The sequence below is a fragment of the Mobula birostris genome, chromosome 12, assembly GCF_030028105.1.
Source record: "Mobula birostris isolate sMobBir1 chromosome 12, sMobBir1.hap1, whole genome shotgun sequence".
NCBI classification, from domain to species: domain Eukaryota; kingdom Metazoa; phylum Chordata; class Chondrichthyes; order Myliobatiformes; family Myliobatidae; genus Mobula; species Mobula birostris.
The window spans coordinates 67,489,367-67,506,649 of NC_092381.1; the positions used below are offsets into that span (position 1 = coordinate 67,489,367).

A 17,283-nucleotide genomic window follows, 5' to 3' on the forward strand; every position below is an offset into this window, starting at 1 on the left:
TACATCCAGCATGTGGATTTAACCCCATAAGCCATGGCAGCAGAATTAGGACATTCGGTCCATCGAGTCTGATCTGCCATTCTATCATGGATGATTTATTCTCCCTTTAACTCCATTCTCCTGCCTTCTTCCTGTAACTTCTGACACCCCTCCCCTTTACTAATCAAGAATCTATCAACCTCTGCTTTAAATATACCCAATGACTTGGTCTCCACAGCTGTCTCTGGCTGAAGACCTTCCTCCTCATCTCTGTAAAAGGGGGACATCCTTCTGAGGCTGTGCCCCCCTCCCCCCCCAGTCCTAGACTCCCCCACTATAGATTCAGTATTCAATGTTGTGTAATCTCATTTCTTGTACACAAGTGTAAAGGAGAATAGAATAATTGTACTCCTGATCCAATCAACACAATAAAAACACAATAAGATAAAGAAAGTAATAATAAGAAAACTATATGTTTATTCTCCTTTTAAACACAAATGATTCTAATGTTCTGAGCATACCATCCAACTCTGCAGCTGAATTCACTTCATGAGCTATTTGCTGTCTGGTCATGCAGTAGCCTGCAACTGGCAGTGATATTAGTGATCAACTGCTTTATGGTGATAAAATTGCAACACATTAAAATCTGGAGGTACCCAGCAGGTCAGGCAACATCATGGAGGGGATTAAACAGATAAACAGTTAACTTTTCAGGCTGAGACCCTTCGTCAGAACTGGAAAAGAAGGAGTAAAGTCAGAATAAGAAGGTGGGGGAAGGGCAAGAGTACAAGCTGGCAAGTGATAGTTGAAACCAGGTGAGGGTTCAGGCATCTGGGTAAGGGAGGGAGGATGAAGTGAGAAGCTGGGGAGGAGGGAACCAGAGGGATGTGATGCGTAGGTGGGAAGAGGTGAGGGGGGAAGAAATTACTAGAAATTAGAGAAATTGATGTTTATGCCATCAGATTAAAGGCTACCCAGAAGGAATACAAGATGTTTCTCTAATCTGAGAGTGGCCTCATGGCAGTAGAAGAGGCCATGGACTGGCATGTTGGAATGCAAAGTGGAATTAAAATAGGTGGCCACGGGGAAGTCCCATGAGTGAATGTGCTTGGAAAAGTCATTCTCCAGGCTGCATCGGGTCTTCGTCCAGCATCTGTAGATCTTTTTTAACAATAAATTTACAGATCGGGTTGATGTGCAGTTTGGAAGTGAACATGCTGCAGGTGGCACTATTTCATCCATAAATTTTGAGAACTTGAAAATTTAAAATGTTTGGTAATTAAATTGCTACAAAAGTAATTAAAATAAAATGAAATATTTATATTTGGTTGTCAAAAGCAAAGAATTTGTGTGTGGATTTCTAAGAATTTTAAAAATCACTGTTTCAGCTTCAATTACATTTTGATAATTACAAAAAAGAAAAGGCAGAGAATGACAAAATGTTAAATGATCAGAACGAGAAACTTCAAGAACAATTGACACAGATAAGAACAGAAAACACAAAACTGTCTACCCAACTGGAATTTGCCTCTAAACGGTATGTATGAGAATCAATCCTTTATAGCTTTCTTCAAAGGGTTACCTAAATTACAAATCTCTGATTTGATGTAGTTCTCTGGTGTTTATTCCCTCAAACTCAGGCCTGCTTTTCCTGTATTCTGATTTTGAAAAGTTCTCTTCAGTGCATTAAAATATGCACCCTGAAGACCTATTAGCCTTGTGTTTCTGTCTTAGAATGGAAACTCTAATGATATTTTATTACTTGCACACTTAGGAGAAATTTGCTCCTTTTTCTGAATGTTTATGGGGCTACAGTACATCCAGTTCACTTTTTGTGCTTTGTTTCTTTCTCAACTCAAAAAACCTTGATATTTTTGTCGTAATATTGTTCATATGGTACTTGCATTAATGTCACCCTCTTTATTTTATGTTGTTTTATGGAAACCCTTTAACAAGGAATGCTGCTTAAAGTTGTGCTTATTATTTATGTTTACAGTTAATTCTGGAGGACAGGCATTGAAGCAAGTGATAGGGAGGAATTGACTGTTTTTTTTGGCTAGTTTTTTTCTGAAAACACTGCAAGGCTCGATTGAAATAAAAGTATAAATCATGTTTGTTAGAAATTACCATAAATTTTTCTTATTTCTGTTCTAATCTGGCAAATGGTCTACTATGGATTATCACAAAATGTAACAATTCAATTTTAATGTTAGATATGAGATGCTGCAAAACAACGTAGATGGATTCCGCCGTGAAATTGCTTCTCTGCGAGACAGGTGTCAGAAGCTTACCACAACAGTGCAGAAGCAAGAACACATAATAAACAGCATGACTCAGGATTTGCGAGCATCAAATGAAAAATTGGCTTTAGAAGAGGTAAGAATTTTAAGGAGACAGTATACCTGGAGAAAATATTTTAAGTTTGGAAGAGAGCACATAGTCACTTGCCAATTTTCCTTTTATTATACATACGGTGAAGTATTTCACAGGCTTTGTAACATTACTTGTTTATTGAATAAAGTTTGTCCAATGCTGCTACTTGGCTTAAATCTTGGCTGTACCATGTTTTGTTTTAAAGTGTTTTATCTTTTTATGGAAAGAATCCATTTCATTTGAAATAAGTTGCAATAGTTTTAGGAAGCTGAGCAGTTGAGAACTTATTAATCTCTTGTAATGTTCTGACAGACCCGAGGAGAAAATTTGAGAAAAGAAAAAGATATGTTGAAGATGGCTGAAATACGCCTGACACAAGAGCGGGATTCAAAGTTCGCAGAACACAGGGGACAAAGTTTGTTACTAACAAATTTACAGTCCATTCAGGTATACTATTTAAAAATTTGTGGTCTTGAAGTAGAAGTATTAGTTACAGAATATTTGGTGTAAGAGGTGACAGTAACTTGAATTATGGTGATAGCAGTTTATTAATACAGGTGGCCCCCATTTTCTGAACATTCGCTTTACGAAACCTGGCTACTACAAAAGACTTGCATTAGTTAACTGTTTTCGCTCACAGGAGGTGTTTTCACTGTTACGGAAAAAGGCAGTGCGCGCCCGAACAGCCAAACTCCTCCCCTGGAACTGCATTCTAGCCGCGGCAGCCGCCATTGCTTAAACACGTGCTTTATCTCGATTTATTTTGTGCATCCGTTAGCAAGATGAGTTCTAAGGTATCGGAAAAGCCTAAAAGAGCTTGTAAGGGTGTTACACTGGGCGTAAAGCTAGACATGATTAAGCGTTTCGATGGTGGTGAACGAAGTAAGGACATTGTCCACGCGTTGAACTTGCCTGCGTCCACCATTGGCACTATTTATACGCAGAGAGGAACGGCATTTGGTTTAACTGTGACGAAACTGCAATTTATTGGAAAAAATTGCCGAGCAAGACATTTATTTCGATAGAAGAAAAGCAGGCTAAGGGACACAAGGCATCGAAGGACAGGTTTACCCTAATGCCTATTATTAACGCCACTGGTGATACTATCCTTAAGCCTCTACTAGTGTACCATTGAGAAAATCCCAGGGCACTTAAAGGCGTTGATAAGAAAACACTTCCCGTTGTGTTCCGTTCACATCCAAGTGGTTGGAATACCCGAGTGCTTTTTACTGAGTACATGAGTGGATACGTTAGTCCTTTGGTTGAAAAATACTGCAGAGAAAATAACCTCGTACCTCGATAATAGGTGTCTTGTGATTGTCGGTAATTGTGCTGCTCATCCGCCTGGCATTACCGAGTAAGGCGCTAACATTCGTGTTGCATTCTTACCGCCAAATACGACATCGTTGCTTCAGCTGTGTGACCAAGGCCTAATAGCCACAATTAAGGCTTACTATATGTAAAATGTGATGCGCTTTATCGTAAGTACCATTGACAGAGAGGGCAACTCCAAAGCGTCTTTGTGAGAGATTTAGAATGAATACAATATAAAATTGGCAATCATCAACATTGGAGATGCTCTCGATAGGCTAACAGTCTCAATGAGAAATGGCTTTTGGAGAAAATTGTGTCCTGAAGCAGTGAATGATTTTAAAGGCTTCAAACCATCAACAGTAAATATGGCATTAGTGAGTTTGGCTACTGTACATACATTATTTATACTTTATATAGGCTGTGCATTTTTATGCATTATTTGGTATGATTTGGCAGCTTCATAGCTTAAAGGTTCCTGGAGAGAGTGTTTCTGCTGAGCGCTTGCGCCAAGAGTGCTGCCGTGAGATTTTCGCTGCACTAGACAGTGCTGAAAAGTGTTTCTAGTTTACGTAGGCTGTGTATTTTATGCGTTATTTGGTATGATTTGGCAGCTTCATAGCTTAAAGGTTACTGGAGAGAGTGTTTCTGCCAAAAGTGCAGCTGTGAGATTTTTGCTGCGCTAGACAGTGCTGAAAAGTATTTTTACTTTACATAGGCTGTGTATTTATCATATCATTCCTGCTTTTACTATATGTTACTGTTATTTTAGGTTTTTTATGTGTTATTTGGCATGATTTTGTAGGGTATTTTTTGGGTCTGGGAACGCTCAAAAATTTTTCCCATATTAATAAATGGTAGTTGCTTCTTCACTTTACGACATTCCAGCTTATGAACCGTTTCATAGGAATGCTCTACCTTCGGATAGCGGGGGAAACCTGTAGTTCAGTGGTCCCCAACCACCGGGCCGCAAAGCATGTGGCCATGAGGAAACGATATGAGTCAACTGCACATTTCCTCATTCCCTGTCATGCACTGTTGAACTTGAATGTAGGGTTGCCAATTGTCCTGTATTTGCTGGGACATCCCATATATTGGGCTAAATTGGTTTGTCCCGTATTTCCCCCGCTAAGGTAGAACGTTCCTATGAAACCTTTCGTGCGGAAATGGCGTGGTGAAGAAGCAATTACCAGTAATTTATATGGGAAAAATTTTTGAGTGTTCCCAGACCCAAAACAAACCTAACAAATCATACCAAATGCATATAGTAAAAGCGGGAATGATATGATAAATACACAGCCTATATAAAGTAGAAATAATGTATGTACAGTATAGTCGGGAAGATGAAGGCAAAACCGATTTGTGGGGAGAAAAATTGGCACGTACGCGCATGTGCACACAGGTGCCCACGCAAGGCTTCATGGTCACGGTAGTCTTTCCTGGGGTAAAGTGTCCCGGGATTTGACTGCTACTTTTGTCCCTTATTTGGGAGTGAGAAAGTTGGCAACCCTAACTGTAAAGGACATGTTGAGGTGAGTTTAACCCTACTTTAACAACCCCCCCCCTGCTGGGTTGGTCGGTCCGCAAGAATATTGTCAATATTAAACCGGTCCGCGGTGCAAAAAACGGTTGGGGACCCCTGCTGTAGTTAATTTGTAGTTTGCCTTCAAATGAACAATTATTTTTAAAGAATATTTACATGTATAAAATTGGTCTTAGTAGAAACAATTCTCTTGGCAAGCATTGGAGAATAATCTATGGAGACTCGGAATAAAGATTTGGGATTATTTTCTCCTAGAATACATAGGATTGTTTTTTATGTTTTAAAAACCTTTGTTCATGTTTTGTTTTAAATTAATTCTGTTTACATTGAATTCTTGCCAATACATAGCTGAGTTTGGAACGTGCGGAAACTGAGACCAAGCAGCGCTTAAACAACCAGATTGAAAAACAAGAGCGTGAAATTGAGAAACTGAAGAAAAAATGCGAATATGAAGTGGATCAACGTCATTTACTCGTCAGAAACCAGGATGTAAGTTTACACCTTTAAAAATAATGGTATAGGATGTATAATTAATATTTTCAATAGTGTTTAGACAAATTTAAGAGGCCAGCAAATTATTGGAGGTCAGAGTAGAAAATGAAAGGGAACCAATGTTCACAAATCATTTTACAATAGAGTAAATGTTGCTGTTTTGATTGGTTCTATAAATTTTTCCTTTAGATGTGTATTAATTTCTACCTTTTCTTGAAGATTCAACTTATGGAAATCAAGAAGCAGCTTGAGATGGAGTCTAATCTTCACACAAAGACGAAAGAACTTCTGAAAAACTCAGAAAAAGAAGTTAGTGCCTTGAAGCTACAATTGAACAATCTTGAAACTAAATTGGCAGAGACGAAGGGAAGTGATTCTAAAGGTAAGTCATCTATATGAACATGTTTAAATAGGTCCAAGTTCTTCTGTCTCTTGAGCCAGTGCTCACTCTCAACATCCCTCTATAATCTGGTGTAACCCTTCAATAGGAATATTTCATTTACAGCTTAATATTCACAGTTTTAATATCTGATTGTTTATGGATAATGTTTATCTGTAGGTATAGTTTTGTATAAACTCTTAGATTACATAGTTTTAAACCAACTTTGTTATTGTTTTCCAATCGCTTATCTTGAGCAAGTTGTTATTGCTCTCATTCATAATGCATGGATGTAGCTTGCAAAGACTTAGTTTATTACCTAACCTGATGTGCTCTCAAGAGCACAGAGCTGAGCTGCAAGGAAAAATAGAGAGAGTCTAGCTTAGTCAAACTTTAAAGAGTTTTTGTTTTTTTTTCTTGAACCTTGCCCCTCCCCCTTCAACCCCCACACTACACATTTACATGGCTTGAGAGTTAGTGACTGAACTTGTTAGTGGAAGTGCTCTTTAGGGAACAGTTACAACACTAGTTCACTATATGATAGTGAAGAAGAATAACATCAGAATAAATTACTTCCATAAAGAGTGAGGCGTTATTGTTGATTGAAATTTCTGTTAGCCATATAGCTCTGATCTATTCTCAGGTGACTCAAATACAGAAGAAGATATTGATAACCTTCGAGCACAGCTTAGGCATGCAAATGAACAGATGAGTGACTTGAGAGAACGCCTCAAAACTACTACAAGCAATGTGGAACAATACAGAGACATGGTCCTTAGTCTGGAGGAGTCTCTTAGTAAAGAGAAACAGGTAACTTCTTATATACATAAAAGAAATGTGTTGTTTTGATGATAGGTTGAACGTGAGAAAATATGAAGCAAGAGTTGACTTCCATTCGAGTAAGGTTTGAATTATGGCCATAAGACCCAGGAGCAAAATAAGATCACTCAGCCCATCAAATCTGCTCCTTGGCTGATTTATTATCCCTCTTAAACCCATTTCTCCTGCCTTTTCCCCATAACCTTTAATAGCCTGACTAACCAAGCACCTGTCAACCTCCGCTTTAAGTATACTCAATAATAGCCGTCTGTGGCAATGAATTTCACAGATTCGCCCCCTTCTGGCCCAAGAAATTCCTCATCTCTGTTCTAAATGGATATCCCTCTATTCTGAGGCTGTGCCCTCTGGCTCTAGATGTTAATCCTTTCATTCCCAGAATCATTCTCATGAACCTCCTCTGGATCCTCTCCAATATCAGCTCATTTCTTCTTAGATAAAGGGCCCAAAACTGCTCACGATACTCCCAAGTACAGTCTGACCAATGCCTTATAGAGCTTCAGCATCACATCATTGCCCTTGTATTCCAGTCCTCTCAAAATGAATGCTAACATTCCATTTACCTTCCTTACTATTGGCTCAACCTGCAAGTTAACTTAAGTTCCTTCACAACTGATTTTTGAACTTTCTCCCCTTTTAGAAAATAGTCTATGTCTTTATTTCTTCTATCAAAGTGCATGACCATACACTTCCCTACACTATATTCCAACTGCCACTTTGCTCATTCTCCCATTCTTTCTAAATCCTTCTGCAACTCTGCTTCTTCAACGCTACCCCTCCACCTCTCTTCGAATCATTTGCAAACTTGGCCACAAAGCCATCAATTTTATCATCCGAATCACTGACATATAATGTTAAGGGGCAGTCCCAACACTGACCCCTGTAGAACACCACTAGTCATCAGCAGCTAACTAGAAAAGGACCCCTTTAAAATTAAGTTTGATATGCCTTATCATTTCAGTATAAATCTACAATTGTAACAAGTTAGTACAAGAAGTTGTGCATGATTGACTAGGTAGCTGGAACTGATCAATGTCCCCTACGAAAGTAATTTTAATGGTGTAACTGATTTTTTTTTCTTTGACACATTCTCAGGTAACGGAAGAAGTACGGGCTGCAGTGGAATCTCGGCTCAAAGAGTCTAGTGAATATCTGGCGCAGTTAGAGAAGCGCATGTTGGAATCTGAAAATGAAAAACAAGCTATCACCGATGAGAAGCACAAGGCCATAGAAAATTTGGAGCAACAGGTATGACATTTCATTGGAAATGGCAGGAGTAATCCCTTGCAAAGATAAAATAAAATGCTTTAAGTTGCTTAATATATGCCTAGTCATGATTGTTGATTTTAGTGAATCCAGAGTTTGAATTTTAAGATTGCTACAGAGTGGATTAATTGGGCAATTGGTTAATCAGGGCTACTGCTTATATGGGACAATTCTTAAAGAACAGAAACAAATTGAGAAAATTGCCAAGAGTCCCTTCATTTGTTTGGGGCTTGATGCTGCTTCATTGGGGCAGGAAACTTGCCGAACAGGTTCTAACGAGCATCAGTCGTGTACACTCTTGTGGCCGTCATTAACATAGATGACAAATAACATGGGCCCAACACCACTAGCCACAGGACTGGAGGATAGCTAATGCTGCTGTGTTGTTCAAGGAAAAAGAATAAGCTGGGAAATTATAGGCAGGTGAGTAAGTAGTGGGTATATTATTGGAAAATTTTTCCAAGGGACAAAATACAGTAGTATATAAGTGTTTGGATAGTCATGCCCTAATTAAGGATAGTCAACATGGCTTTGTGCATGGTAGGTCATGTCCAACCGATCTTAGAGTTTTTCGAGGAGGTTACCAGGAAAGTTGATGAAGGACAGGCAGTGGATGTTGTCTACATGGACTTTAGCTAGGCCTTTGACAAAGTCCCACATGAGAGGCTGGTCCAGAAGTTTCAGTTGTGTAGCTCTCAGGACGAAATAGTTTAATTATTCATTTGCTTTGTGGGAGAAGCCAGAGAGTGATGTTAGATAGTTCCCTCCCTGATTGATGGCCTGTGGCTCGTGGTGCTGGGTCCATGTTTTTTGCCATCTATGTTAATGATTTGGATGATAATGTGGTGAACTGGTTCAGCAGATTTGTGGATGACAGCAAGATTAGGGAGGTAGTGGACAGTAAGGAAGGGCATCAAAGCTTGCAGTGGGATCTGGACCAGCTGCAAACGAAAGGGCTGAAAAATGGCAGGTGGAATTTAATACAGACACGTGTGAAGTGTTGCACTTTGGGACAACAAACCAGGGGAGGATTTATTCCAAATATTGAGTACCCGAGTTGGGATGTTATATTGTATAAGGCATTGGTGAGACTAAATTTGAAGTATTGTGTGCAGTTTTGGTCACCTACCTATAGAAAAGCTATCAATATGTTTGAAAGAGACCAGAGAAAATTTGCAAGGATTTTGCTGAAACTTGAGGACCACGTTTATAAGGAAATGCTTTGTTTCTTTCAAGATAGAATGTGGAAAACAAGGTTCCTTTTTGATCCACAAATATAGATTTCAATTACCTTAAGGCTTTATATATTTTTAATTTATCTTTTTGAATACTGCACTGATGTCGTCTGCTGAATGGAATTTTGAGCTCGATGTGTAATGTCATGAGCTTAAAGGGGTTAATTTCCCTCAAAGCTCTGCCAGTTGGTGTAAACCATAGAAACTTAAATATACATTTTTTTTTTGTTGCGTCAAGGAACCATCATGTCATGGATTTAATAATGAATAATTGTAATCCTTTAGCCGATATTTTATTGCTGGACCATTCATTGATGCAACTTTATTTCATTACATTATTCTATTGCATTGATTGCAGGCATCAGAACTGAGGAGGAATCTGAGCAATCTTCAGGCAGAGCTTCAGGATGCTGTTCAGCGAGCAGCTACTGCGGCAGCCAATGAACAGCAAGCAAGAGCTGATTGTCAGGAGCAGGTCTGCATAATTATCTTGGGCACTGTGGTTCTATGGTTGTATGAGTCATAACTGATCAACATAAAAAATTGTTTGACAATGATACATACCTTATTTGATAGTGAAGTGGTTGGGGGTATTACCACAGTTTGTAAAGAATGAAACAGTTTGGTTTTTGCCCAATTTGTAGTTTTAACAGACCTTTTTATTGGTGTTTTTAGGCCAGGTTGGCATCTGAAGCACAGAATAAATATGAACGCGAGCTGATGCTGCATGCTGCTGACGTGGAAGCACTTCAGATTGCTAAAGAGCAAGTTTCAACAAATGCACAGGAACGGCAGAAGTTGGAAGATGCTTCTCAAAAGGCTGAGGCACAGATGTTGGAGTGCAAGGCTGCCAAGGATGAAATAGAAAGAATATTGAAGGTAAGTAGGTTTAAAAATTGTGCAAATAAGTCTTTTTATTTAGTTTGTTTCTATAAGGAAATATAAATGGTCTCGGCAAATTAAATGTAGTTTGTATCTATTCAGAATTCGGTGCCAGTGACTCAATCTATTGTTTATTTGTCCTCCTGTTCGGCACTATTTAAATGATCTAAATTCAGTCACTTTGTAATTTTTGCTTTTGATCCATGTGGCCTGATTCAAGTCAGAGAAGAACAATCCAGTAAGTTTCCTGTCCTTCCATCTGCAAGATATTTTCCTTTTTAGTCTTTGCCCAAAATTGTACTTGATGTGGTTTCTTTCTAATCTGTGGGATTTTTGAAACAATAGGCATAGAAAAAGCAATATCCCTTAGATAACATCAACTAATCTTGTCTTTTATAATAGTTATTCTGCTGACAACTATTCAGTATAGGGAAATTTGCTGCAGTTTTCAAAGCACCATAAATATGAAGTAGCTAATTACTGATCTCTCAACCTGATACCACAGGAATACTTTACAGTTCTTTTTGAACTTAATAATCTAATTATGGGTTTAGCTAAAACGTGGGTACAGGTTGAATTGAAGCAGGTTATCTCTGTCAGAAAGCCAAGTGCAATTTTCATCTCAAAGCTGTACTGGGCTTTCTGACGGAGAGAGCCCCCATTTGTAAAAGGAGTTTGGTGTAGAAGCATTAAGGAAGATTATGTGTTCATTGGCCATTTATGTCAGATCAAGGAAACTTGCTTATAGCCAACTAATCGAATAATTCCCTTCCATCTTGAGATCTGTTTACTTAATCCATTAGCAAAGCTTCAGATTATACAATTTCTGCCCAAGACTGGATATTTTGTGAGTGGCATGCCCACCTCCCCAAAGTTATTCATGTGCTTGTCTTGTGTACCATCTACAACAATTCAGAAAGGATTGTCAGATAAGCATTGAAAGTTGACCAGCATGTGACTATCAAGGGCAGCTGGTACATGGGGTCAGCAGGGTTACCAGGTATTCATCTAGATCAATATCATTTGTCTCATTGTGTAGGATGAAGTTTCCAAACTAACTGCACGTTGTGAAGATCTGCAGAAACAGAACAAACTGTTGCTTGAGCAAGTGGAGAGCCTTAGCAATAAGATGGTGACTACAGTGCAAGAAACAGCTCAAACCTCCTTCAATACATCTTTCAATGAAGAAGGAAAGTCCCAGGAACAGTTACTTGAAATTCTGAGGTAAATATAGGCAGTGTTGACATTTTCATTGATAGAACTCAGTTATGTGTACAAAATTGCATCTAAAACGTTATTAGAGTTGCCTGCATCTTGTTTTAATCAAAATTAATTTTTCTTGTCTTTGTATGAAGTTTAATTGTAATATAAGAAAGTTGGTGGAATAAATTGTTTGCATTGTTAGGTGGCACATTTGTAACTTACGATATTTATTTTAGATTGTTTTCTTAAGATATCTTAATTTTTATGTCGCTTAAATGACTTCATAATGGATGAAATGAAACAAATTTGGCAATAAGTATCTGTCTCATTTATTATTATTGGTCTGTAATTCATTTTCTTTTAATATGCACCGAATAGGCACCATCTAAAGGCAGCTTCTTTTGCTAGTTACCAAAGAGTCTTCATCCTGAGGCATGGCATTAAGCTCCACATGTCAGCTGATATTTAGTTGATCTGCTGTGCTTTCTGTTATTCTTTAACTAATTGTTGTTGGAGGTTCATATTTGGAAAAGCTACAAACTTCCTTTCACTAAATGTTATTGGGAAGAAAGAGACCATTTTCTTGAGTTAAGTGTACTTGTTACTGATTGCATTTCCTCTCCCAGCAATGCTTTAGGCCGTACTAGGTTGTGGAAGTTATACACATCTCATTCTACCCTCTACTTAATTCTGTCAAACTCCTGTACAATCTGTTAGAAAGACCAACTCCTTGCATGTTATGCCACAATTGATCTGCCACTGAAGACCTTTCTCTGTCCAGATTTGTAATACCCTGCACCAACTCCTAGTCTTCTATTGCCTCCTAACTTGCTAACCCATAACCTTCTCCCCTAAAGTCTCTGATTTTAAAATTTTGCAGTTCGTGGTTTAACTCAGTTTCTCCTTCTCCACCAGATGCCCTTGTGCCTGCCCATAAACTTCAATTCCTGGTCTGGATTTTACATATAGCTTCACTTCACCATTTGTTACGTTCAGCCTCTCTGCCTTTCCACCTCCCTTTTTAGCTGATTTGGTTCTGTGAAGTATCTTGGAACAGTTTTTTGCCGTCACTTCGCAATGGTTTTAGGAACATTTTGAATATGGGGATTGCCATAAATTGCTAAGGATTTGTATCACGGTTTGTCATAGCACTTCCCATTATATTTGGATAAAGTCTGCTGTACTACATCTCAGAGTAATTTGATGCCCTAATATTTCATCACTGTGAAAGATCCATCTCACAGTTGTTCTTCAGAACAGCTACTTTTGCTCATTCACTTCTGATCTACTGAATGCCTTCAATTTATAGTCTAGTTATGCTACTTTGGGATTTCCCACAATATTTTAACATTCCTGAATGTGCACCTGGATCCATCAGCTTCTGTTGCATTTGTAGTTGTGACCATCTTATTTTTGCCAGAAATTTCATTCTGCCTTCAGCCTTTATACTTAAGAGAGAAAGTAGATGCAAAAGAGAAGGAAAAAACACCTGGTTTCCAAAAAAAAATCAATGCTTAACATTTTAACCAAATCTGCATACCATAGGTTTGTGCGAAGAGAAAGGGAAATTGCAGAAACAAGATTTGAAGTGGCCCAAGTTGAGGCTCTGCGTTATCGTCAGCGTGTGGAGAATTTGGAGAGAGAACTAAAGGAGGTGCAAGACAGTCTTAACTCTGAAAGGGAAAAGGTCCAGGTAAACGTACTAGCTTTAATTATAAAATTCTTTCAGAAATTAAGGATGAGCTATAATATTAAGCAAATTAGGTGCCTTTGAACAATGGAGGTTATAGTTATTACTGGAAAGTACACCTTCCAAATATTGCCTCCTTTAGCTCCCCTTGTTTAAATGTTTTAACAATTTTGAATTGAACAGTTTGCTTCACAGTTCTTTTTTGTGTGCAGGTGACTGCCAAAACACTGGCACAACATGATGAGTTAATGAAGAAGACAGAGACTATGAATGTTCTGATTGAGACCAATAAGATGCTGAGGGATGAGAAGGAAAGGTTAGAGCAAGAACTCCAACAATCAAGGGCAAAGGTCAGTATACCTTCCCAGAACAGTGGTTTGTGATGTGAGGGAATTAGTAGGATTATTAGATGGGATGATTGTTAGTATGGTATTTGAGTATAATGGACAAATCAGTTCAATCTGCCATGCAGAAAGGATTTGCAAATTATGAGAGCTGATTGGCTCTGAAATAGCAAAGGTGAAGCAGGTAGTGGTTTTAGAATACTGGGCAGTGCATTGGGGTAATTAATTTGGCTTACTTTTTGAAATTGTACTGAGATCTTTTGTGTGAATGGGTTACTGAGAGCAGAGGGGCCTTGATCCAGCACATTCGGCAGAGTGCGGTATCAGACAGGGCATCAATCAGATGCAGGCTTTAACTTCTGTTCCTATCTGTAATCTTTAAGTGAATTGTTACACAAGAAAAAGAATATTTTTAGGGAGCACTGATTTAAGACAGAAGTAGAATGATGTTTGTTATACAATTCTTAGATTCGTAAGCTAGAATCGGATATCCTACCTCTTCAAGAATCCAATACGGAGCTCAGTGAGAAAAGTGGTATGTTGCAAGCAGAGAAGAAATTACTGGATGAAGATCTCAAACGCTGGAAGGCTCGTGCCCAGGTATGCCTAATTTCCTTAAAAGTTTGCTTGACTTGTATTTCAAGGTTTAGTCGCTCATTGCTATTTGTATTGCTTTTGGTAGAAGAGCCCATATTAGTAACGTGCAGCTAAATTTGATGTCTTTGTCGGGAGCTAAACTGGGAATAATGAAACAAGCTTCACATTTATGCCATTGAAGTAAAAATATAGGACTGATCCATCCTATATATCATGTCATCTATAATTATTGTCTTTCCAAGTGCTTAATAACTTCCATTAGGTCACAGCCATGTTTAATTGATTGTTTTCCTAGTTTAGATTCATAATTATACAGCACAGAAACAATGCCATCAGCCCAACTTGTCAACACCAGCCAGCATGCCTGTCTGTGCTAATCTCACTCACCTGCATTTGGCCTACATCCCTTTAAACTATCCATTAATTTGTCCAGATTTCTTTTCAACATTGTAATTGTGTCTGTCCCCACCACCATTTCTTCCAGCTCTTTCCACATGTCCGCTTGCTTCTGAGTGGAACAACTTGCCCTTCAGATTCTCTTCAAATCTTTTCCCTCTCACCTTCAACCTATGCCCTCTAGTTTTAGACTTCTTTACCCTATCTATGCTTTTCATTATTTTATAAACCTCAGCCTCCTTTGCTCTGGGGAATAGAATCCCAACCTATCCAGACTTCAGTGAATCTTCTCTGCACCCTTCCTAGCTTACTCACATCTTGTGATCAGTGTGGTAATCAAGACTGCACATAATACATAAGGGAATCAGAGGTGGAGAGAACAATTTAAATTCCTTCAGATTAGCTTATCAGGGGATCTGTCCTGGGACCAGCGTGTAAGTGCCATCGCAAAAGAAGGCACAGCAGTGCTTCTACTTTCTTAGAAGTTTACGTAAATTTGGTATATCACATAAAACTTTGACAGACTTCATTAGATGCATGGTGTGGGGTATCTAACTGGTTGCATCATGGCCTGGTGTGGAAAACCAGTGCCCAGAAGTAGAAAATTCTACAGAAGGTGGTCTGTTCAGCCCAGTCCATAAAGGGAAAGGCCTTCCCACCACTGAGCACATTTACAAGGAGTGGAGTGACTCCATCCAGGCCATACCCTCTTCTTACTACAACCATCAGGCAGGAGGTAGAGAAGTTTAGTTCCCAAGTCACCATGTTCAAGAACAGTTGTAACCCTACAACCATCATGCTCCTGAACCAGTCTGCATAACTTCGCTTAACTCAACTCCGAACTGTTTCACAACTTACAGACTCACTTTCAAAGACTCTACAAATCATGTTTTTCAGTATTTTATTTATTTGCACGATTTGTCTTTTGCACATTGTCAGTTTTTGTTATTTATAGTTTTTCATAAATTCTATTTCTTTATTTCCCTGTATATGCCTACAAGAAAATGAATCTCAAGGTGTATGGTGATATATTCATACTTTGATAACAAATTAAAAATATATTAATATTCCCAAATTTGGCTTAACCAATGAGTTACATGACTGTAACAAGACATTCCAACTCCCATACCCAATTCTTTGACCTGTGAAGGCAAGCACACCATATGCCATATTCACCACTGTCTTTGTATCCTGCTTTACAGAGCTATGTATTTGTACCCTAGGGTTTGACTATACAGTAACATTCACCAGAGTCCTGTCACTCACTTTGTACTACACCATCAACTTCGGTGTCATATGCATTCTTATCCAAATTATTGATATATATGACAAACAACAGGGAACCCAGCTGCAATCCCTGCAGTATGACATAGTTTGGATTGTTTTCTTCCTGTTAATACAATCTAATTCATAATTTTTTTGCTTTAAGATTTAACGAAATAATGATTGCTCACATTTGAAATTTGGATATTAAGTTTTTACTAAAATACTGTCGTATTTTAGCAATTAATCAGTCAGCAGAAGGAGACTGATCCTGATGAGTACAAGAAACTGATTTCAGAGAAAGATACAAATATCAAACGCATTCAACAACTAACTGAAGAAACTGGCAGACTGAAAACTGAAGTTGCTAGGTAAGCAAGTGTCTCATACATATGATGTTGAAACAAGACCAGTTGAAATTCTTTAAAGTACCTTGGGAGAGGGATTTTGATGAATTATGGTGGTGCAAGTTTTTATGCAGAGGTAAATGAATGAAGACCCAGAGGCTGAGAAAGTTTAGTGATGCAGCCAGAATATGAAATGGATTGTTTAAGTTTGTAAACAGAAAGGGAAAGTTGAATAACTCAGTACTCCTTGTGCATCAACCAGCCAGTACTCCATTATTCACTGTTTTCTGCCTTCTAGTTGTGCTCCAGCACAGTCCTTCCAGTTTGATTGTTTTCTCTAGCTGTTCCATTCTTCCATATTGGCTTAAGTGTTTTCTCACAGTCCCACCCTGTTGACGTATAATAAAAATTCTGGCACGAGAACGTGGTCGTAACTTGTGGGCTAGCTACAGTGCCTTTATTTCAGACTTCTGTACATGCACACTAGTATTATTATCAAGTGGTTGTGCATTTTATCCCTCATTATACTTCTGGGCTCCCATTTTTGTCTAGGAACCATCTCTATAAATTGGTGATCCAAAGAGCCAAGCACAATTCCTATCTTGTCCCTCAACTTAATGCCAGCCATTGTTGGTGGATACTTATTTGAAGGAGTTTGCTGAACATAGCTCTTAAGATAACCTTTTTGATCTTTACTCTCTCATGTTTTTTTTTGAGTTTCACATTTTTCAACTGTTGCGCTGTTTGAGACATGTTTGCCTGGTTGCAAAAATATAATATAGCCTCAGGGCCAGCATGGGCATAACTATGAGGTAAGTGCTAATTATTGCAATTGTGTCTAATTTTGTGATGAATGTTCACACCTATTAATCCAAAATGCTCACTGTACAATTAGCAATTGTGTTACAAAAATTGCATTGAAGACATTTTCTTTTTGTGTTGAAGATAAGCCAGATGACAAATATATCTTTGCAGGAATCCACACTTGCTGAGTGTTGATATTCCTTAACAGAACTTAAGTAAGCAATTAGTGCACTCTTTTTCCCTTCTCAATTTTAATCAGACTTTCATATTAAATAAAAGTAATTAAAATTATAATACAAGACCAGTAATTAATTATGTTACAAGAACTGATGCAGTATTGTA

At 38.3% G+C, this 17,283-nt stretch overlaps 1 protein-coding gene across 2 annotated transcripts in view; it reads left to right on the forward strand.

The window, feature by feature from the left end:
- Window positions 1-17,283, forward strand: part of tprb (translocated promoter region b, nuclear basket protein) — a 77,912-nt gene that overhangs the window by 37,526 nt on the left and 23,103 nt on the right. For both annotated transcript variants that reach the window (XM_072273993.1, XM_072273994.1), the window contains exons 17-30: window positions 1,368-1,516; window positions 2,193-2,355; window positions 2,665-2,799; window positions 5,555-5,695; window positions 5,918-6,080; window positions 6,721-6,887; window positions 8,010-8,162; window positions 9,774-9,890; window positions 10,091-10,294; window positions 11,337-11,521; window positions 13,046-13,193; window positions 13,403-13,540; window positions 14,003-14,134; window positions 16,031-16,161. In XM_072273993.1, the coding sequence (XP_072130094.1) occupies window positions 1,368-1,516; window positions 2,193-2,355; window positions 2,665-2,799; window positions 5,555-5,695; window positions 5,918-6,080; window positions 6,721-6,887; window positions 8,010-8,162; window positions 9,774-9,890; window positions 10,091-10,294; window positions 11,337-11,521; window positions 13,046-13,193; window positions 13,403-13,540; window positions 14,003-14,134; window positions 16,031-16,161 (2,126 nt within the window). The remainder of the gene's footprint in view (window positions 1-1,367; window positions 1,517-2,192; window positions 2,356-2,664; window positions 2,800-5,554; window positions 5,696-5,917; window positions 6,081-6,720; window positions 6,888-8,009; window positions 8,163-9,773; window positions 9,891-10,090; window positions 10,295-11,336; window positions 11,522-13,045; window positions 13,194-13,402; window positions 13,541-14,002; window positions 14,135-16,030; window positions 16,162-17,283) is intronic.